This window comes from Staurois parvus, unplaced genomic scaffold (genome assembly GCF_062004578.1).
Source record: "Staurois parvus isolate SC_StPar_1 unplaced genomic scaffold, SC_StPar_1.0 ptg000385l, whole genome shotgun sequence".
In the NCBI taxonomy this organism is placed as follows: Eukaryota; Metazoa; Chordata; class Amphibia; order Anura; family Ranidae; genus Staurois; species Staurois parvus.
Window position 1 is genome coordinate 571,573 of NW_028318181.1, and position 24,336 is coordinate 595,908.

At 39.9% G+C, this 24,336-nt stretch overlaps 1 protein-coding gene across 1 annotated transcript in view; it reads left to right on the forward strand.

Annotated features, from left to right (window-relative positions):
* LOC149455885 (unconventional myosin-Vc-like) overlaps window positions 1–19,462 on the forward strand; it is a 194,037-nt gene extending 174,575 nt beyond the window's left edge. The window contains exons 39-41 of the mRNA XM_089685756.1: window positions 1,811–1,985; window positions 2,102–2,182; window positions 17,913–19,462. Of these exons, the coding sequence (XP_089541882.1) occupies window positions 1,811–1,985; window positions 2,102–2,182; window positions 17,913–18,065 (409 nt within the window). The 3' untranslated portion in view covers window positions 18,066–19,462. The remainder of the gene's footprint in view (window positions 1–1,810; window positions 1,986–2,101; window positions 2,183–17,912) is intronic.
* The last annotated feature ends 4,874 nt before the right edge of the window (window positions 19,463–24,336 follow it).

The following is a 24,336-nucleotide window of genomic DNA, read 5'->3' on the forward strand; positions in this document are numbered from 1 at the left end:
GAACAAAGGGCCAGTTTACTGTCCTTCAGACATTGAGGGGTCCTGACTGTGGCCAGTGTGAGTAGAAAGTGCCCCGACGTCAATGGGAATAAACAATGCCTTGTCATTGGTATTGATAGGAGGAATAGTGATCCACTGTTGGTAGTAGGGGAAAAAATTGTGTCCTATTGTTGGCATCAGGGAAAGGAATAGTGCCCCATCATTGGTGTCAGTGGGAAGAATAGTTCCATACCATTGGTGTCAATGAGAGGAATAGTTCAATAACATTGGTGTCAGTGGTAGGAATAGTGCCCCATCATTGGTGTCAGTGGGAAGAATAGTTCCATAACATTGGTGCCAGTGGTATGAATTAGTGCCCAATCATTGGTGTGAGTGGGAAGAATAATTTCATAACATTGGTGTCAGTGGTAGGAATGCTAACCCATCATTGGTGACAATTGTATGAATAGTGCCCCATCATTGCTGTCATTGGTAGGAATACCTATTGTTGGTATCAGTAACAGTAATTATACTCCATTGTTGGTGTAATTAGAAGGAATAGTGCCTGGTATCAGTGGGTGGAAAAGTGCCCCAAAGGGCCTGATAGGCCAAGCAAAGGGCCACATTCAGCCCCCCGGGCCACAGTTTGGAGACCACTGAGTTAGATTAAGAATTAAGGTGAGGGGTGAATTGGGTTAAGGGTCTGTCTGTTTTATTTCATTGTGTAAATCGTAAGCTTGACTTAAATTTCAGTGTTGGGGCAAAGTATAGAGTTAAAACATGTATGAAATGTCTCTCTTTGCTGCCGCTTTACTGAGATGTGTGAATAGACAGCACCACTTTTCATTCTGAAATGTAATTTTTTTTATCATATTTTCTTACTGCACATAAGACCAGACATCACAGTTTAACTTCATGTACCTTTAATTGTTCTTCTCTAAGTTCTGAGATCCCTATACACAACCATATTTATCAAACAGAACCTTGAATTGGATAGGGAAATGGTAGGGAGTGTGCTAAAGCTCCAAAGTTGGAGCAAAGTAAAGACCCTGATTATCCAAGCATTCGAAAATACTGCTACCGCCAGGAACAACAGACCATCATCCAAACCAGCATTCAAAGACTACAAGCCTTGCCTTTGGCCATGCAGTGCACTTTGAAGTAACCAAGTTGACAGGAAAAAGTCCAGGTAATTGAGAAGATTTCTTTAGTAAAAGCACAAATATAGCAAGCCGTACAAAACTAATTGACGTGTGTTTGCACCTTAACAGTGATTTTACTGTTAAGTGTTAGCAACACTTTGTCCTAGAGACTATTTACTTCTTTTGTGGGAAGGCCCTGATTGCTCAGTGTGGCCAGGTCTGGGTGATACCTTGCTAAAAAGGAGATGATTTAGGAATCAATAAATGTACATTCAGATGCTATGCCCATGTTAGAGATTTGTTAAACATGATTGGCAGTTGGCTTAAGGGTTTACTCATGCTTTTAACTGTTTTAAAAGTTTTAACTGTGCCTAGGCATGGTGCACCAGCCCGCCTGAGCACATAACTCTCCATTGATCACTGAGCACAGAAGTAGGGATCACTGTGGTCTGATGAGCAAAGGTGATGATGTGTGTGTGCGGGGGGAACAATTGAACTTGGACATAGTTCACGTCAACTGTGTTCAGTGTCAGTGCACCTTAAAGGTTCAATATGGTATATACAGTATCTAACAAACTGACTTTCCTCTGGTTTGAAACATGGTACCCAAGTGAATGTTATGAATACACTGGTTCTTGATGGATGATGATGGCGTTTTCATGTAACACCAGCCTGTTGTTTATTTGTAGGTGCAATATAAGTTATTTAGAAGAATGGCTACAGGGGAAGAATCTACAAGGAAGCACAGCCAAAGAGACTCTGGAACCCCTTTCCCAAGCTGCATGGCTACTACAGGTGAAAAAGATCAAAGACGAAGATGCCAAAGAAATATGTGAGCGATGTACGGCCCTTTCCCCTATGCAGGTATTCATGTTTGAATTTGGCAATAAAACAGCAAAGCAGCTTTTTTAGTTGAAAAAGTCTTAAAGTGTAATTTCAATGTTAAGGATAATTGTGTCTTGGTTTTTGTATTGCTGTAGATTGTCAAGATCCTGAACTCTTACACTCCGATTGATGATTTTGAGAAACGCGTGACGCCTTCGTTTGTACGCAAAGTTCAGGTAAGATTGAAAGGTATTATTCCAGAGACAGGTTGGTTATGTCTAGTAGACACCACATCTAAAGCTCAAATAGGTAAAGGAGAAGTAGGGTCAAAGCTATTTTGGTCCTCCTTCCCCTGTGGGTCACAGAAGTGCACTTAGTTCTGTGACCGATATTCAACAGACAGTGGGCTAATGTCTTGAGCGATCCAGACTTTAACCCCTTCACACCGACATAACACAAATATGCGGCCTCACAGAACTGGGCTTTTGTCCATGGGGCCGCATATTTGCGTACCTGTCTTTGTGCTGGGAGCACACCGCACAACATGCTCCCAGCACAAAGACCGGGGTGTCACTGAGAACCGTGGGTCCTGTTCTAACGATTGGGACCCGGTACTCCCGATTCCGGGTCACATGATTGCTGTGATAACCTCTGATTGGCTATCACAGTGATCAGTCACTGTACAGCCCGCCCACCCCTTGTTTTTTTTCTCTCTATGAATGGAGGAGAGAGGTACATTGTATCTCCCTCTCTCCTTGCATAGAAGAAAAAAAACACAAAACTGTTAAAGAAAAAAAAAAAGATAAAATAAAGAAATATAAAAAAAAGAAAAGAAAAAATAAAGACAAAATACCTAAATCAAGGTTTGATCTAATTCAGTACCACTGTTAGTTAGTTAATACTTTGGGTCAAGGTCAAAGGTCAGGATTTTTTTTTCATTGGTATCGGTGTCAGTTAGGGTCAGTGTGTTTTAGGTAAAAAAAAAAAATACAAAACAAAATGCGCACTATTGTTTCTGGACTGTACAACAAATAACATATACATATATGGTATTGCTGTGATCATCAAGAGCTGGAAAATGTATTTTGGGTTGTTCTTTGGTGGTAGGTTATGGTCATAACAAGAAACACACAGCTAAATTAAAAGAAATGATTTTTTTTTTTACTATTTTTGGCCAGTTTTCCTTTGATAATAAAAAAAAATCAGGAGTCCATTACCATGTACCACCAAATTAAAGCCCAATTTGTACTGAAAAAAACAAGGTATAATCCATCTGGATGCACAAAGAAGTTGTGATGATATGTATGGTTTTACTAACACATGCCAAAGTTGCAAGATTGTGCTTAAGCATTAAGATTTGTTTTACCCTTAGGTGTGAAGGGCTTAATGTCGGGATCCACCCAGATATCTGGACCAGGAGCTGGCTGAGCCTCTCAGTGAACTGCTGGGTGACTGAGCTAGCCGCTCCTGCCCCTGCACAGCCCCATTGCTCCAGTGAGCATTGGAGGTGCAGAGCAGAGAGATGGTGATTGATAGTCACCAACTCTTTCTCACTGAAGATCAAGAACTGGGCAGTCAGCAGTCTTTGATCTCTCAGTTCTTGGTCTTCACCTAGGTGAGTATGATGGTTATTTTTTTAAATCCCTGAACTTCTCTTTTAAAGCACAATACAATTCATATTGCTTTAACCACTAGCCTACTAGGTACCCCCGTCCTGCCCAGGCCAATTTCCAGCTTTCAGCGCTGTCACACTTTGAATGACAATTGCGGTGTCATGCAACACTGTACCCATATGAAATTTTTATCATTTTTTTTGTGGCAGATAGAGCTTTATTTTGGTGGTATTTAATCACCTCTGGGTTTTTTATTTTTTCTTAAACAAACCAAAAACCACTGAAAAGTTTGAAAAAAAAATGTTTTTTCTTAGTTTTTGTTATAAAATGTTGTAAATAAGTGATTTTTCCCCTTCACTGATGTGCGCTAATGAGGCTGCAGTGATGGGCACTGATAGGCTGCACTGATGGACACTGATAGGTGGCACTGATGGGCATTGACAGGCATCACTGATGGGCACTGAAAGGCAGCACTTATATATGGCACTGATAGGCGGCACTGACTGGCACTGATAGGCGGCACTCATAGGCAGCACTGACGGGCACTGATAGGCAGTACTGACTAGCACTGATAGGTGGCACTGACTGGCACTGATAGATGGCACTAATTGGCAGCATTGATAGGTGGCACTGACTGGCATTGATAGGTGGCACTGACTGGCACTGATGGGTGACACTGAAAGGCAGCTCAGATGGGCACTGATATATGGCATTGATGTGCACTGGTAGGCACTGATATGTGGCATTGCTGTGGCACTGATGGGCACTGGCAGGTGGCATGGATGAGAGTTGGCACTGATAGACATTGACAAGTGGCGCTGCTGGGGCTACACAGATCATCAGGGCACACTGATCATCACTGCCCTGATGATCTGAGTACATGTCTCCTCTGAGGAATGACGATTACCGGCTCTGCTCTCCTCTCCTCTGTCAGTGTGACAGCTCGTTGGGAGAGAAATGGCGATATTCGGCATTTCCCTGTTTACATGTGATCAGCTGTGATTGGACACAGCTGATCACATGACCGAGCCGACATCTTTGGCTCTTTCCGTGGATCGGTGATCTGCTGTGTCCGAGGAACACAGCGCACCACCGATCGCTGCGCTGCGCGCTTCAGGAGCCACGCATGCGCGGTGAGAATGGGAGGACATCATATGACGTCCTCCCAGAATGAGAGAACCACCTTGCGTCCGTCATATTACTATATGGCGGGCAGGAGGCGGTTAAACAGTTTTTATTTTTCAGATAATAAAATGTGTAAACATTGTTCACATACTGCTGAACAAAATGTCTGTTTTTGTTAGGAAGAAACACACATATAATTTGCATGTTAGATATGGTTGTAATTATATACTTAAATCCTTCACTTTCAATCTCATGAAGCGTCACTAAAATATTTTAACCTCAAGGCTGGTTTGGTAGTAAACTCTCCTGATTTATTTTTTTGTTTCAGTATCAAAGGAAAACTGGCCCAAAATAGTAAAGAAAAAAATATTTACATTTACTTGTATATTTCTTGCTGTTACCATAATCTACCACCAAAGAACAACCAAAAAATGAATTCTCCTGCTTCTAATGATTGGAATGATATCACATATGTGTACATTCTTTGTTGTTTGTTCCCAGAGTAGTGCCCAGAAACAGTGTTCTGCATTTTACTTTTTTTATCTTACCTAAAACACACTGACACTAATTGACACATGCTAATTAAAGAAAAAAGAAATCTCACCCAAAGGACACTGGCACTAACCTTTGACCCCAACCATTCACCTTGGATTCTAACCTTGACCTTTGACCCTGGCCTTAACCCTGTCACTGACCTAGATCATACCCTGATCTAGCTATTTTATCTTTATTACTATTTTTTTTACACTCTTTTGTTTACATTTTTCTCCTCTGGCAGGGAAAAAAAGATATAATGTATTTTTCTCTCCATTCAGAAGAAAAAAAAACACAGGGGTGGGCTGTACATTGACTGATCACTGTGATCGACAATCAGAGACTATGAAAGCTATCGGGTGATCAGGAACCGGGCCTCCAGGATTCTAGTTGTTAGTATGAGGCCCGGGCCTGTTGGTCAGAGCCTGGTCTCTGTGCTGGGAGTGCACTGTGCTGCGCATTCCCAGCATAAATGCATATAGGGATATATGCGGCCTCAAGGAAGAAAACCCACTTCTGTTAGGCCACATACAGTATATGTGCACAGGAGGCAAGGGTTAAAACATCACAGAAAGCTCTACCCGTCTCAAAAAATTATATACAGTTGTGTTCAAAATAATAGAAGTCAGACATCACTAACCTGATCAATCACTGTTTTTGGTAGAAATTATATTTCTACATGGCAAATAATTTACTAGCAGGTGTAGTAGAGTAATAGAAATCCAACAGACCCAACAGTCATGACATGCATGCTGCTGATTCTGTGTAATTGAATCACTAATTGAAAGCGGCATGTTCAAAATAATAGCAGTGTGGAGTTCTATTAGTGAGGTCATTCATTCTTTAAAAAACAGGTGGCAATTATTGCCCTTATTTAAGGAAGGAAGGCAGCAAATGTTGTACATGCTGGTTACAGTGCATTTCTCTCTGAAATTCTGAGGAAAATGGGTTGTTCTAGACATTGTTCAGAAGAACAGCGTACCTTGATTAAAAAGTAGATTGGAGAGGGGAAAACATATAAAGAAGTGCAGAAAATGATAGGCTGCTCAGCTAAAATGATCGCAAATGCTTTAAAATGGCAACCAAAACCTGACAGACATGGAAGAAAGTGAAAAACTACCATTCGAATGGATAGAAGAATAGCCAAAATGGCAAGGACTCAGCCAACAATCAGCTCCAGGAAGATCAAAGAAGGTCTAAAGTTACCTGTGAGTACTGTTACAATTAGAAGACGCCTATGTGAAGCCAAGCTATCTGCAAGAAGCCCCCGCAAAGTCCCACTTGAAAAAAAGACATGTGCTGAAGAGGTTACAATTTGCCAAAGAGCACATTGACTGGCCTAAAGAGAAATGGCGCAACATTTTGTGGACTGATGAAAGTAGGATTGTTCTTTTTGGGTCTAGTGGCCGGAGACAGTTTGTCAGACGACCCCCAAACACTGAATTCAAGCCACAGTACACTGTGAAGACAGTGAAGCATGGTTGCACAAGCATCATGATATGGGGATGTTTCTCATACTACGGTGTTGGGCCTATTTATCGCATACCAGGGATCATGGATCAGTTTGAATACATCAGAATACTTGAAGAGGTCATGCTGCCTTATGCTGAAGAGGAAATGCCCTTGAAATGGGTGTTCCAACAAGACAACGACCCCAAACACACCAGTAAACGTGCAACATCTTGGTTCCAGACCAACAAGATTGACGTTATGGAGTGGCCAGCCCAATCCCCGGATCTTAATCCAATAGAAAACTTGTGGGGTGACATCAAAAATTCAGTTTCTGAGGCAAAACCAAGAAATAGAGAAGAACTGTGGAATGTAGTCCAATCATCCTGGGCTGGAATACCTGTTCACAGGTGCCAGAAGTTGGTTGACTCCATACAACACAGATGTACAGCAGTTCTCAGAAACAGTGCTTATACAACTAAATATTAATGAAGTGATTCAAAGGAAAGCAAAATCTTCAAACATTTTTCAGTTTATATAGTGAATGTTTGAGTTTGTAAAGAAGAATACAAACACTGCTATTTTTTTGAACAGTCTAATATTCACTTTTCTTCAATTTTTTTAGAGCTACAACACAAATTTGATCTATTTTTCTTCATGTTTTGATTTGGAATAGAATGTGTAGTGTTCCCAATGCATTTGTGTGTATGGAAATAAAAGCTATTAGAAGGATTTTGAGCTTTATTCACTTTTTTCAACACACTGCTATTATTTTGAACACAACTGTATATCATAGTTTGTGAACTCTATAACTTTCTTACAGACTAAATAAAGGTTATTTTCACCAAAGAAATTTATCAGAAAACATCTTGGCCTAAATTTATGATGAACAATTATTTATTTGCAAAATGTTATAACAAAAATGTAAAAATTTTTGGTCTTCTTTCGTTAATTTAGCAAAAAGATAAAAACCCAGTGATGATTAAATACCACCAAAGGAAAGTTCTAGTTGTGTGAACAAAATGAATAAAAATTTTGTTTGGGTACAGTGTTATTATTATTATACAGGATTTATATAGCGCCAACAGTTTGCTCAGCTCTTTACAATATAAGTGTTGCATGACTGCGTAATTGTCATTAAAATTGCAAGAGAGCTGAAAGCTGAAAATTGGCCTGGGCAGGAAGGGGGTAAAAATGCCTGGTATTGTAGAGGTTAAAGATTCCCTTATAAAATGTATTATCATAGTGCCTTGACATTTGTAATATTTGTGTACATTTGAGCATGCTCACTCTGCTTCAGACAAGACAGGAGACTACAAGAAGTCACCTATTGTTTAAAAAAGCAAACACTGGTGTAACTACTGGAGTGTGACATTTAAAGCAAAACTGTCTTCCCAGTTCTGGGTAGTGGCCCACACTTTATTCATTGATGTGTTAAAATCAGTTAAAGTGAACAGGTGCAAGAATACCTAATCTGTGTAGCTTATTTTAGATATTTTTTCCTTGTACATTATGAATAGGTAGAAGCTATTTGTGCAACTATTTTTTTAAAATCATCATTGCTAAAATGGAGTAGTTACTATTGCAGGTGCTACCACTAATGCATAGAACAACCAACATGTTGTAGCACAGTTGATTTCAGATAGGGGGTCAGATTTTACACAGCCCCCTACTTTGGGAAATAGTGAGCTGAGTGCATGAAAGCGGTATTAAATCCAAAACCAAGAATGCAATATATTGCAGCTCACCAATCATTACATGTGCTGGTTGTATTGGTGTTTACTTTTTAGGCTTTATTTCATCTATTTTCACCTGGTTCTATGCATTGCTATCATCAATGCATAGAATCTAATAGGTATCCGTAGCAGCACCTTTGGTAACAATCAACATGTTGTAGCACAGTTGATTTCAGATAGGGGGTCAGATTTTACACAGCCCCCTACTTTGGCAAATAGTGAGCTGAGGCAGTGGTGTATTTAGGTTTTGTGCTTTCCTAGGCAACACAAAAATCGTCTCCCCCCAATAAAGAGACCCTGACACCGACCAACACCCCACTCCCTCACGAAGAGAGCCTGACATTGACCAACAACACCCCAGCCCCCAATCCCCACCCAAGAGAGCCTTCCACCCCCACCCGGCGATAGAGAAGACACTCACCTTCACAGCTCCGGACATCCCCGGGAACAAGAGTCAGGCTTTGCATACACCATCAAGCAGCCCACAGCCTCTCTCAGATCCCACCTGGTCCCCATGCTGTGTGTGCAGAGCTGCCCCCCTGAAAAATGTTGCCCTAGGCAAATGCCTTGTTTGCCTTGTGGTAAATATGCCCCTGAGCTGAGGGCGTTAAAATGGTATTAAACCCAAAACTAAGAATGCAATATATTGTATTGGTTTTTATTTTTTAGGTTTTATTTTATCTATTTTCACCTGGTGATCTGGCCAGTAACACACCTCCTGTTTTAGAGTGCCCCCACTCTGGATGAAGAAGCACAGGGGGCACCTTTGGACAGTGGCATTGTCAGTTTAAGGGCAGGGGAATGTTAGATGTATTAGCAGATTTAGATACACTAATAAATTGAAGCCCAACCGTTAGTTCACACTGTAGTTATGCAAGCAATTAAAGAATATGTAAACCCAACATTTCATATTCCAGATATGTGCCTGCTGTACCATGTACTTCTATGAAAAAATATCCTGTTGTCATTGTATTGCTTCCTTTGTGTGAAATCCCTGGTGTTCCTGCCAGTCCCTCTGCTTCTCTGTTAAAAATTGACCACACTAGGTAGGAGCACAGCATGGTCAGTTCTCTAGCTATGCTGGGAACTCAACCTGCTGTCTTCCAATGATCAGACTTCTGCTGACATGCCCCTACTGCACAATCATTCACTGGGAACATCATTGTGCTGATGTTTCTCTTCCCTCAGCTCTTATGCAGCTGAGAACAGAGGGTATGTGATGAGTTATAAAAAAGGGGAAAAACGTTTTTATTATTATTATTATTATTATTATACAGTATTTATATAGCGCCAACAGTTTGCTCAGCGCTGTACATTATAAATATTATAATTTGTTTTATATCTATACAGAAATGTTTTGCCTTTAATTTCTATTCTAAACTCAATGGGTTGTTTTACAAGGTGAGATTCTACATAAGGGTAGCTCTACTTTCATTGGGAAAAAAACTAGCATTCCCTGCAGTAAAAATATAATTTGTGGTGAGATACGCCCTACGGGAAATCATGTCTAAGCCCCGGTTCACACTGGATCCAAATTTGAAACTGTGCGATTTCAATTGAAAGTCGGATGGCAGTGCAACTTTAGGTGCGACTTGATGCGACCTCATTCACAGATGTCTATGCAAGTCACACCCGAAATTGTCAAAAGTAATGCAGGAACTACATTTCAAAATGTCGGACCTGCACTGATTAGAACGGTTCCAGTGCTGATTGTGTGACAATTCGCATCAGTGTGAACCAGGGCTAAAGGGATGCAGACCCTGCCAATTTCCTTATTAGTGCCCTGCAGGTGCAACAGCTGATTGATAATTATAAAGTATGCCCCATACAGATTCACTCTGCACAAACAAACCACTATTTCTACAGAATAACAAAAGGTAGGAATCTGCAACAAAGTTTGTTAAAATCCCTGAAATATACAGTACATAGGTCACCCAGAGGGGTTTGTTTTTTTTCTTGCAACAAAAGTGGAGTTACTCTTTAAAGCAATAGTTTTTTTCTTTTGGGTTAAAGTTTTTAAATTAATAAACAAAAGCTTATCATTGTAAGCACCCCTGTCAGTGGTAAATGGTTTGTCTCATCCCTCTAACTTCCACATTTGTTCTTTTGAAAAACAACAAACTTGTAGAATTACCATGTGAACATAAAGTAAGGAAAGGTTAAAAAAAGAAAACTAAGGCAGCCATCACATCTAAGATTTGGTAAGCTGCAATATAATAAATGTTTGCGTTTGGGCTTAATACTGCTTTAAATGACTGCCAACACCCTCCAACTAAGTTAGGTGAATTAAAGTAAACCTCAGCTTTTGTTGAAAAAGTTCACAATAAACGTCTGCTTAGTTTCCTCCCCCCTTTCCACCACAAACAGCTTTCAATGTTTCCCACCTCAGCCACAAACAGCTTTCACTTTGCTTCTCTTTACTGCAACAACTATTACCACCTGCTGAATTGCCATTCCTCTCTACTTACAGATTTGACCAGTTCCCACTCTTACTATTCTATCCTCGATCCAAAATCAGCATCTGATCTTCCTTCTCTAACACCACCAGTCATCTTCCCCTCTGTTACCCTGATCATGAACAGTTTCCTCTCTGCCTCTACAGCCCTGGCCAAAAGTTTTGAGAACGACACAAATATTAATTTACCTGCAAGGAAACACGTGCAGTCATCATTGCTTTGCACAAAAAGGGATTCACAGGCAAGGATATTGCTGCTACTAAAATTGCACCTAAATCAACCATTTATCGGATCATCAAGAACTTCAAGGAGAGAGGTTCAATTGTTGTGAAGAAGGCTTCAGGGCATCCAGCAAAGTTCAGAAAGTGCCAGGACCATCTCCTAAAGTTGATTCAGCTGTGGGATCGGAGCACCACCAGTGCAGAGCTTTCTCAGGAATGGCAGCAGGCAGGTGTGAGTGCATCGGCACACATGGTGAGGTGAAGACTTTTGGAGGATGGCAGGAAAAAGGCTACTTCTCTCCAGGAAAAACACCAGGGACAGACTGATATTATGCAAAAGGTACAGGAATAGGACTGCTGAGGACTGGGGTAAAGTCATTTTCTCTGATGAATCCCCTTTCTGATAGTTTGGGGCATCTGGAAATAACCTCGTCCAGAGAAGAAAAGGTGATCGCTACCATCAGGCCTGGGTCATACCAACAGTAAAGCATCCTGAGACCATTCATGTGTGGGGTTGCTTCTCAGCCAAGGGAGTGGGCTCACTCACAATTTTGCCTAAGAACACAGCCATGAATAAAGAATGGGAGAAAAACATCCTCCAAGAGTAACTTCTCCCAACCATCCAAGAACATTTTGGTGATGAACAATTGCTTTTCCAGCCTGATGGAGCACCTTGCCATAAGGCAAAAGTGATAACTAAGTGTCTTGGGGAGCAAAACATCAAAATTTTGGGTCCATGGCCAGGAAACTCCCCAGACCTTAATCCCACTTGTGGTCAATCCTCAAGCGGGCGGTGAGCAAAAGAAACCCATAAATTCTGATAAACTCCAAGCATTGATTAAGCAAGAATGGGCTGCCATCAGTCAGGATGTGGCCCAGAAGTTGTTTGACATCATGCCAGGGTGAATTGCAGAGGTCTTGAAAAGAAGGGGCAGCACTGCAAATATTGACTCTGCATAAAATGAATGTAATTGTCAATAAAATCTTTGCCACTTATGAAGTGCTTGTAGTTACACTTCAGTATACCATAGTAACATCTGACAAAAAGATTTAAAAACACTGAAGCAGAAGACTTTGTGAAAATTAATATTTGTGTCATTCTCAGAACATTTGGCCAGGGCTGTACTTTCTTCGGTCTGCATTTTCACGAAATGGTTCCGAGTGAGCATTTGCTGCTTTCTCTTTTTCATACCTTAGCAATAGCCAACTGATGCTTTGTCCCCTCCGTCCACAGTCCATAAGCATCTTACACTCTACCTTCTCAAAAGTCCAGATGTTCCAGTGGTCCACCATGAGCTTCTTCTCAGCCTCCTGTATTCCCTTTTTCATGAATGAATGAATAAAATGAAGCTTTCTTAAACTGTTTACCAAAAATATAAAAAAATGAATCGACTCAGAAAAACAAAAACTTTACATTAAAGACTCTATAAAGAAACTACTGTATTTATGTAATATACCCAATAGCAACCTAGAGTACATAAACCATAGACATCAGGTTCACATTACAGTTTGTCTCATCTTCTTTCAACTGTCAGTTTGTCAAAAAATGACCAACTGATGAGTTTTTCTCTTACTTCCTCTCCACTTGTCCAAGATTAGCTTTCATTCTGCCTCCTCTTATTCCACCCAGTCCAAAACCAGTAGATGTTATAATTTTTCTTTCCATCCCACATGGTCTACAATCTGGCCTCTTCCAACCCAATGGTTCTTAACCTCTTCCATACAGGGCATTTTTACCCCCTTCCTGCCCAGGCCATTTTTCAGGTTTCAGCGCTCTCACACTTTGAATGACAATTGCGCGGTCATACAACATTGTACTCAAACTAAAATGTCATTTTCTTCACACAACTAGAACTTTCTTTTGGTGGTATTTAATCACCACTGGGGTTTTTATTTTTTGCTAATTTAACAAAAAAAGACCGAAAAGTTTGAAAAAAAACACCTTTTTCTTTGTTTCTGTTATAAAAGTTTGCAAATAAATAATTGTTCTTCATAAATTTAGGCCAAGATGTATTCTGCTACATGTCTTTGGTGAAAATAACCCAAATTAGGATGTATTTTTTAGTTTGTAGGAAAGTTATAGAGTTCACAAACTATGGTATATATCTGAAAATTGATCAATCCTGAAGTACTGACAGCCAATCTAATTTCTTGAGGTCCAAGAATGTCAGAATAGTACAGATATCCCCCAAATGACCCCTTTTTGCAAAGTAGACAGTCTGACGTACTTCATAAGAGGCATGGCGAGTTTTTTGAAGTTGTTTTTTTTTTGTCATATATTTTCGGAAAATGAAATAATTAAAAAAATTATTTTCACTATTTTTTTTTTTACATACTGTCACCAGTGCAGTACAGGGTCATCATATAACTGGCATAGCGGTGAACAGGGACACTGACTGGTGACAGTATGAAAAAAAAAATATAATTTTTTTTAAAAAAAATTTTTATTTTAAATTTTTTATTAATTTTTTTTTAAGATTTCTTTTCATGTTTCCATATGACTAAAGTAGTACAATGTTACCATAGTAACATTGTACTACTGTGGGGAAGTGATCAGTATTTTTTTTTTTTTACACAATTTGCTTATAGCAAAGAATTACTTTGCTATAAGCAAGCATTTACCTGAGTGACATAGATTCATTCAGGGTTTTTTTTTTTGTTTTTTTTGTGCTTAGCTGTGATTTGGCCACGGCTATTCACATGACACAGCTGGGCTGTGATTGGCCCAGCTTGTGCATGTGATCGCTGTGACCATTCACAGCTAGACACACTAGTATTCAATGGATGGCATGAATGAAGCCATCCATTGTATACAACTGTCATGTGACCTGCTGTGATTGGTCACAGCAGGTCACATGGTACCGGCAACGGAGCCGGTACTCAGATCTGTCATCGGCCAAATCCGTGGTACACGGCCATCGACAGATCGCGCCGCTGCGTGGCTCTACAGGCACACAAACTGCACATGCCCCGGATGATGCAATATGGCGTCCACCCAGAACGCTGAGGGATTTTGCCAGCCGCCAAACGGCCATTGGCCGGGCGGCAAGAGGTTAAACAGTTAACTAAAGGTTTACCACCACTAGCCAAAATCATTTCCTACTTCCTTTATACCCAACACTACAATTGGTCTGATTACATATCACAGAGGGTCCCTGAAGTCATGAACATGGTGACACTGAGAACATGTAGAGGTGGGATCACTGGACATACACTAGGAGGCATGGCAGCAAGCATGCAGACACATTGCTTGAAAGTGTATACATTAGTCCTTTAGAACAGCCCCCCTGTGTGCTGTGGCAACAGCAGATGCACACAATGGGGAAGATACAGCACTGGAGGGGGGTCCAGGTGCATGAAACAGTATTATTTGTATTACAGGTACTTGTATGGCACTGTAAGCAGCACTTTACATATATTGTACAATCACATTAGTCCCTAACTCTCAAGAAGCTTATAATCTAAGCTTCCTAACTCACTTTCATACATACACATATTAGGGCCAATTTAGACAGGGGTCAATTAACCTACACGCATGTCTTGTAAAAATGACAACAGGTCAGATGCAACATTGAAGGCAAACAGCTAAACACGTGGTTGTTGATGATTTCACCTGCCAATGGATGTGTCATTTTTTCCAGCTATACCTGTGATACGCAATCTGGTGCTATTCAGTAAGATCACTCTGCTGCTTCTGGGGGTCAGCTCCCTACTCACTGGAGTGATACTTTCCAATGAGGAGGCCAGAGATAGATGTGATAGGGGAAGCTGCATTGCTGAATCTGCAGTATAATTTGCTGTGCAGTGGGTAAAATGTGTGGAAATTGCAAATACATTTCACATATATGCATTTTAGATTTGCTTAAAGGCATTTGCCTGCAGTTTTGCTGTAAACAAAATATTGAGTTTACAAATGCCTAGTGGGATGCATCGCAAAGTACAAATTAACATTGCTCCATCCAACGCAGTTGCTAGGTTTTTTAAAAATACATTAAATGTAAATGTGATAACGTTAATATCATTTTGTGTGTCCATTTTCTTAACAATAACAAAAAAAAATGAATGATATTCTACATGAGTTATCTATAGGTGGAATTACTGGTAGGACTAGTGACAGCTGTACGTAAGATGTTGAAAAAACAACTAGCCTAAATTAGTTTCCCAATTTTTTTATTTTTTTTTTATGATTAACAATTTTTTATTGTTTTTTTTTCTTTTTGATTGAACAAACAAAGAACACTTCGAAGAGCAGACACAAGGTACAAGTGAGAACCAAAAAAGAAAAATCTCACGTTAGGATAGCGTATGCATGGTCAGAGCAGGAGAATAGTAAATCACGGATCATTGCAGATATAAAACCAAACATGAATACAATGTCACCCAATGTGTCGATCTATGTATATCACTCAGAGCAAGTAATTACATATCAGCAAGTACTCTGAACCAGTATCTGTCTCCATCCGGAATGGTTCACAAAATATTAGTTTCCCAATTATTACGGCAGTCATGGTAGAAGTATAGCTTAGGATTTCCCAAAATATATGAATGATTATAAAGTCAATATTCATTATAATACAGTTCACTTTCAAATTTTAAAATAATATACATAAATGTATTTTTTTTTATACATATCCCTATATAACGCCTGTTCTCAAACTGATGACCAGATGGTCCAGGCATTGCTGATAATGCGAAGCATAGAATCACAAACATTGAGGATCATTTTTTTTTTTTACTATTGTAATTCTCTTTCAATGGCTACTCTTAATTCGTCAGTGGTCACCATTTTGTAGCATAAACCTTATCTTTTAGAAATCTCCATAAGAAAAAGTCCAGTGGCATGAGGTCTGGTGGAAGCCAAGGGTTTTCTGCTGAACCTTTTCACCCAATCCATCTGTTTGGCAGATTCTGATCAAAATAGGCCCTTCCATCATGATGGTAGTGTTGGGGTGCCCCATCTTGTTGGGAATAAAAGTCCTCATCTCCAAAATCTTCTTGAACATGTTACATTACAAATTCCAGCAGCAAGTTCAAATAAATGGCAACAGTTACACTGACAAGCCACACCCAACTGTCACTCCTGGTAAATTAGCATGATGTTCCTCCATAATGTGTGGATTCTGAGGTACATGCAGTAGTGGTGGTTACTAGAATAGGGCGCAAAGTATAAAAAAGTATATTAATATATTTTATTTTAACCACTTCAATACCGAGCACTTTCACCCCCTTCCTGCCCAGGCCAATTTTCAGCTTTCAGCGCTGTCACTGTTTGAATGACAATTGTGCGGTCATGCAACACTGTACCCATATTAAATTTGTATCATTTTTTTCACACAAAAATAGCTTTCTTTTAGTGGTATTTAATCACCATAGGGCTTTTTATTTTTTTGCAAAATAAATGAAAAATACCAAAAGTATTGAACAAAATAGTTTTTCTTTGTTTCTGTTATAAAATTTAGCAAATAATTATTTTTTCTTCATAACTTTAGGCCAAACTGCAATCTGCTACATTTCTTTAATAAAAATAACACAAATCAGTGTATAATATTTAGTCTGTAGGAAAGTTACACAGTCCACAAACTATGGTATTTATATCTGAAAATCGATCAGTCCTGATGTACTTGTGGCTAATCTAATTTCTTGAGGCCTGAAAATGCCAGGACAATACAGATGTCCCCCAAATGATCCATATTTGAAAAGTAGACAGTCCAAGCTATTAAGTAAGAGGCATAGCAAGTTTTTTCAAGTTGTAATTTTTTTTCACAATTTTTTGGAAATTTAGGAAATTTAACCCCCCTGGCGGTATTCCCGAGTGTAGCTCGGGGTTAACTTTCAGTACCAGAAGTGGTAACCCCGAGCTACACTCGGGAATGCACTGCAGCGTTTCTCCAGCAATCCCTGCAGCACTTACCTTGTCCTGCGCTTCTGCGATGTCCCCCCTGCAGCGTCCCCGGCCATGTCCTCCGGCCGATACCAGCATCCGTCTTCCGTTCCCTGTGAGCGTTGGGACGTACGGGGGACGGAACCCGGCGAGAAATTAAAAAATGTAAAAATTTGACATTCACTAAATACACTAAAATCACATAGTAAAACATTACTGTATCAACCCATTTCACATACATTTTGTCCCGAGTGCTTTGTCCTGTGCCCTGCCTGCATTTTAACCGTTCTTTCTGCCTGGAAACTGAGAAACGTCCATGGCGTCCAAAAAGCGTCCCTTTAGGTCAAAATCGGTTTTAGACCAGCTAGAGAACAGCGATATAGTAAATCAGAACTACTTGTAGAATTGAGTGATAATGATTCGTGGGGAAATTCGTCATCAGACACTGAAAACGATTTTGCGACTTTGCTCAGTGATGGGCGAACTTGGCGCTATATTTCAAATTTCAGTGTTTTTGGTTTGATTACATTATTGGATTAAATGTATTTTTATTATATTATTATTTTTTATGATTATTTATTATATTATAATTTATGATTTCGTGTTTCAAATTTTATCATACCCGGGATGTTTACTAGACTCTTGTTCAGACAGATTTCAGTGAGTTATTCCTAAAAATTACAAGCTTACAATAAAGAAACAACAAATTTCCATTGAAAAGAATGTGTACCGCTTTCAGCACAGAAATACTGACATAATCAGACCGCTAGGGAGGTTAAAAAAATTGTTTTTTTCACAACGTTTTCTTTTTTTTTTAACGTACTGTCACCAGTGCAGTACAGTGTTATCATATAACTGGTGTAGCAGTGATCAGGAGCACTGACTGGAGACAGTATGTAAGAAAAATATTTATCATTATTTATAATTTAAATGTTCTGTTTATTATTTCAGTCCATGCTAAGCAATCGTGAAGATGGATCCCAGTTGATGCTGGACAGCAAATATCTCTTTCAAGTAACATTTCCATTCAGTCCATCTCCCCATGCTCTGGAAATGATCCAAATTCCCAGCAGCCTCAAACTCGGCTTCCTAAAGAGGATCTAGAGCCTATAAAGACTGCACTTCCTCCGACTACAGACTCCGGGGACCTGTGGAAGAGTTCATCTGTGGATGAACTGGTTATCGTTCTTTATTTGGGAGTATTCATTACTTATGGCAGGAGTCCCCCCAAAAAAATTTATTTTTCATTGATCTTTTACAAAAAAACCCATATTTTTTTAATGAAGGATTTTCTGAAAAGAAATTACAGCATTTCATACTGCAAAGTGTCATAACAGCTATTTTCCTAATTCTAGTACAATATACACGTTTCACATTACCTTGGATTATAGTGCTACGCATCAGCTGCTGGCCGTTAGAGTTTACAATGTATATGTTTTATAAATGGACTTGTTTTATGAACTGAGCATAAAACGATACTTTTCAGATAATGTGTCTATTTGTGTTTTATTGTTATTGTAAGCAGATCTTGTTAGGCTAGGTTCACATCTGTGCGGGTGGTGCCGCTGGATCCGCATAAATACTGGAAGTCGCAGCCACCCACACAGAGAGATGTGGGAACTATGGGTGGGTGCCATTAATCCTAATGGCACACCGCCCACACTGGAAATTGCACCCGTACTGAGAACTTTGGTTCCCATGCGAGCTGCGATTTCAAAAAAAGTGCAGGTACTTCTTTCCTGCGTGTCCCGGGATGCAGCAGCCCTTTGAAATGAATGGGCTCTCGTGCTTGCTCAAATCGCAGCCTGCACAATCACACAGGTGTGAACCTAGCCTTAATCCCTGGTTCACATATATGCGGCTGTGCGGGCCACGTTTTGCGTGTGCATGAGAGCCCATTCGTTTGAATGGACTCCCGTGCCACGTGACACGCAGGGGAGAAGTCCCTGCACTTCTTCTGAAAATGCAGCCCACACGGGAACCTCGGTTCCCAGTACGGTTGCATTTTCCAGTGTGGGCAGCGTGCCATTAGAACTAATGGCACCCGCCCGCAGGTCTGCATTCCTCTGTGCGGGTGGTGTGGATCCGTACCGCACATATGTGAACCTAGCCTTAGAAGAACATCTAAAATTCTGAGAAAAAATGTTTCCCACCTGTTATATTGATGTAGAGATAAAGATGTAACAATGGCACAGTGCTCCAAATCACATTAAATATCACCTGTCACAAATCTTACTAGATAAAACTACTATTTATACTATTTATGATTTTAGAATTTTTTAAAAATCAGATGCTTTGTACATATTCAGTGTTTTTTGGCTTTATTTATCTTTCTAATCAAAAAAAGAAAGTTATGTTACTTTTAATCTTCATTATTGTGCAAATGTTTTATAGTGCTAATCATTTATCACATGGTTATTGTTATGTTTGTGATATGTTTCCTTATCATTTGTGAAAATGTTTTTGTTTTGTATTGAAGATTCTCCATCATTTCACATTTAGACTTCTCTATTTATTTAATCAATATTCGTCAGGATCATTATTTTTTCATTTTAGACTGTGTTGTCTATTTAAGTTGGTCTGTTTAACAAAACATTATTGTCAGACCATTTATTTGAACAAAAATCTTCCCATAGTACTGTATTATTTTGCACCTTTTCAGAAACCCTGAGTCGGCTACTGGGTGCTACCATGTTCGATGTGATATTGGCAGCCTCAGGAGACTCAGATTTGACACTCAAGTGACACTTAATTATATTCACCCTCACTTCTCTTCCAGTAGCTAGATAAAAACTTATAAAGGGAGGGATGTAGGAGCTGGGCCAGCACAGCTCCAGTAATTAGACACTCTCGAAAGAGGAGAGGACTACGATATGCATAAAGGAAGATGACTGTGCTAAGGAAATTTACACTTTCTGAAGTAGCCAAATTTTGCAGCAAGTTCAAAAACACATTGCAAGTAAATAAAAAATAATATACGGAAAGGAAACATTGCAAGTAAGCACTTAAAGTAGTCCTATGGCCTCCCAATAAAACAGCGGGATGAACAAATATTGCAGGGGGTGTAGCCATCAGCGTTGTCATTACTAATTCAGAAGTTTATCAATTAGCACCTGGCCACACCTAGTCTGTCCCATTACTCTATTTGTGTGATAGTTGCTATATACAGTGGCAAGGAAAAGTATGTGAACCCCTTGGAATTAAATGGTTTTCTGCAGTAATTTGCCATAAATATGATCTGACCCTCATTTAAGTCACAATAATAGACAAACACATAGGGGTTGATTTACTAGAAATGAAGAGTGCAAACTCTGGTGCAGCTCTGCATAGAAACCAATCAGCTTCCAGGTTTTATTGTCAGCTTAAGTGAACAAGCTGAAGTTAGAAGCTGATTGGCTACCATGCACAGCTGCACCAGATTTTGCACCCTCCAGTTTTAGTAAATCAGCCCCATTGTGTTTAAGCAGGTAACAGAAACAATTCTAATATCTTGTGTCTTTATTGAACACGCCCATTAAAACATTTAGTCTAGCTTCACACCTATGCGTTTTCTGGAAACACACAGCACTTTATTTAACATGATTTTCTATGGGACAGGTTCACATCTCTGCGTTTTCACCTGGTGTGTTCTTTGGAAAGGGTCAGGGACTTTTTTGAACGTAAAACATTGCGTTTTTGCTTCTATAGACTTCAATGGAGACGCTACAAAAAAGCATGTAGTGAGTTTTTGATACGTTTTGTGTTTTAATCTACTTAGCAACAAAAAAAAAAAACACATAAAAAACACATATGCAAAACGCACTGCAGAAATGGATCAAACGCAAACTGCATAGGTGTGACCCTAGCCTTACAGTGCTGGGAGAAAAAGTAAGTGAACCCATAGACCAGGGGTGTCAAACTGGCGGCCCTCCAGCTGTTGCGAAACTACAAGTCCCATCATGCCTCTACCTTTGGGAGCAATGCTTGTAACTGCCAATTTTGCAATGCCTCGTGGGATTTGTAGTTTGGCAACAGCTGGAGGGCCGCCAGTTTGACACCCGTGCCATAGACTAATTACTTCATTGAATGCTAATTGGAGTCAGTAGTTTACACAGCTGGAGTCCAACTAATGAAGATATGAAGTCTGAATTTGGAGGTGTGGTTTAGAGCTACTTTGATTGATAAAAGACACTCAAACATTTTTGGATTGCTGTTCATAAGCTGATGTGAACCATGCTTCGCAAAAAAGAACTCTGAAGACCTACAACCAGGAGTAGTTGATCTGCATAAGGGTTCAAGTATACTGCAGCTGATAAACTCACATTCAGGAGCTTTTCTGTGTTTTTTTCAGCATCCCCTAATGTTTTCCTATGTGGCCATGTACACTATGTTGTTTACAGTCATTTACAGGCAGTTGAGTTCACAGTCGTTTACAGAATGCACCAAACTTGCGTTCAGGAGTAGATTTTATCAGTGTTTCAAATGCCAAACGTGTGTAAACGAGGCTAACCGTGTTTATAAGCATTTTTTAACTGTTCCATATCCAGATGCTGTCTAGAGCCTTTTTTCTTCATCAGAAATGCATGCACAGCGTTTTCCATGTATTCAAATGGACCCGGTACACCAGCGCAGTCAGTTCCAGGTTTCACGTGAAGGAAAAAAATGGTAGAACGTGCCGCATTATGCTCATGATGGGATCCATAGTGAATACAACCAGAAAAGACAAGTCATCTAAACACATACTGCTCTCTCTGCTTCTGCTCTCTCTATTTATCTCTAAATGTCTGAAATAGTTAATTTTTTACTGTTTTTCAGTACATTCTGGGTATTTTGGAAGGTCTTCTAAGGTTATCTTAAAAAACGCTTATAAACGCGTTATGCAAACGCAGCTAAACTGACATTTTTTAACCTACGTTTTCCAGCAGTTTCCATCGTTCAGAAGAGTTTTGCAAACGTCCCATGTACATGGAGCCTAAGGCCCCATGTACACGGGACGTTTCTGAACAATGGAAACTGACTATTGGGAAACGTAGGTTAAAAAACTTCTGTTTAGCCACGTTTGCATGATGCGTTTATGCACGTTTGCGTTTAGAAGCGTTTTTTAAAGATAAGCACAGGAGAACCTCCCAAATGCCCAGAATGCACTGAAAAGTGGTAAATTATTAACTATTTCAGACTGTTTCAGAGAAATACACACAGTAGAAGCAGAGACAGAAGTATGTGTTCAGATAGGTGTGAGTTGCTCATTAACATTTCTTTTGTTTCCAAGGGTGGGAAAGGTGTCTGGTGGAGTGAGTCATTAAGGCCTCCTGGCAGGGGGTCTTCCTAAAGGAATTGGAGGTGTGAATGGTCATTAACATATCTTTTGTTTCCAAGGGTGGGAGAGGTCTGAGGTGTGAATTGGTCATTTTAATGTGTGACAAGCTTGGTAGGAACATCCTCTGTTCAGTGTTTTGTCCATCTGAGCACCTTGAAAATTCTTTGCATGCATTTTTCATGATGAAAAAAGGCTCTGGACAGCATTGGGAACTGGAAGAGTTAAAAAAAAAAATTCAAATGCAAACACTTATAAACGCGATTTTCCGCGTTTAGACACGTTTACAAGCGATTTGCGTTTAAAGCGCTGATAAAATCAATGTCTGAACACACGTTTGTTGCATTAAAAAAAAGACTGTAAATTCAACTGCCTGTAGACGACTGTAAACGAAGATGTGTGCATGGACACATAGGAAAACATTAGGGAGAGTTCAGGGGCTGCTGAAAAAAACGCTGAACAGCTCCTGAACGTGAGTTTATCAGCTGCAGTGTACATGAGCCCTAAGGCTGGAAAGGGATACATAGCAATCTCCAAGTGTTCAGTCGGCAGACAAATTGCCTATGAATAAATGGAGAAGGTTTAGTACTACGCCTATCATAATAATAGTAATAATACCAAGTAGTAATAAGGTAACATTGGGCCTTGCAGAGTGTTGCTGATTATTACATACAGAGGTTGGTAAGGTAGCTTGGAGCTGAATATTCACTTTCCTGTAGAGAGATAGCAAATCATTTTTCATTATGTGCTATACAGACATAGAAGAATGAAGTCCATAGAGGATTGTGGTGGGTCTCAAAGGTCAGTCAAGAATGGTCAGTTTCACTGTCTGTGTCCATCAATGGCTAGGCACAGCTGGCATAGATTGTGGTAGATTGCTATTCATTTAAAGTTAAATTTCAGCCAACTTATTTGTGGGAAAGTTCAAAACCGTTCGCTGTCCGTGGCGCTGTTCTCAGTACGGCGGGGAATCACTGTGGATTCATTCAAAGATAAAATCCTCTTTATGCTTCTGTGAACATTGTTGTTATTCAGTGCTTGTGGTAAAATCCCTGGCCCTCTGCCAATACCTAAATGGCTGAATACAAAATACTAAATATGATTTAGTTCAAACCGGTACTTTCCTTTATTAAAGTGTTACTAAACCCACAACAGTGAAATCATTCTGTATATGCAGTAAAGCATGCTTGTTATACTCACTGTGGAACCTAAGGGGTTAATCCTCTGCATTGTGTAAAAAAGCTGTTTGATCCTGTCTTCTCTGCCCCTCCACTTGTTGAAATGACCACCTGATACAGACAGAACCCTTGGTCACATGCACATGCCCAGTTTGGTGTGTATTGCTACAGAGGTGTTTTTTTTGTCTTGGGAGTGTTCATGTGATCAGCACAGGGCCAATCATCGCTGTCCAGACAGAGGGTCAGGACTTTCACATCCTCCTAGAGCAGAAAGAAAACTCCTCCTACAAGCTTTAACCAGTGCTCTGCTGAAGTCACAAGACTGCTCTAACTGCTGATGAGAAAAGGTATTTAGCAGTTTAGATTTACTAAAATAATGTCATTTCCATGTTCTGTGTACTGTGGGTGACCAGATATAGTGAATGCAGGGTCCTGGGTCTAGTAACACTTTCATTTTGATTTTATTTATCCATGGGCTATGCAAAGGACAAAGGGTCATCGACTGCACATGGAGGAAAGATGGGAAGTGATTCATTACATCAAGAGTGGTTAAAGTGTCACTAAACCCACAACAGTAAAACCAGTCTGTATATGCAGTAAAGCATGCTTGTTATACTCACTGTGAGGGGTTAATCATTTGCATTGTGTAAAAAGAATGTTTGATGCTATCTTCTCTGATTCTCCCCTTCTTCTACTGTCCCCAATCCATCTGCTGATAGTACAGAGCTCTAGGAGGCACTCTGCACATGCTCTGTTTGGTCTGTATTGCTAGAGAATTTTTTTTTCTTGGGACAGTGCATGTGATCAGCACAGGGCCAATCAGCGCTGTCCAGACAGAGGGTCAGGGGTTATGCAGCCTCATAGGACAGTCAGAGTCTGACCGCACATGCACGGCTCTGGTAGT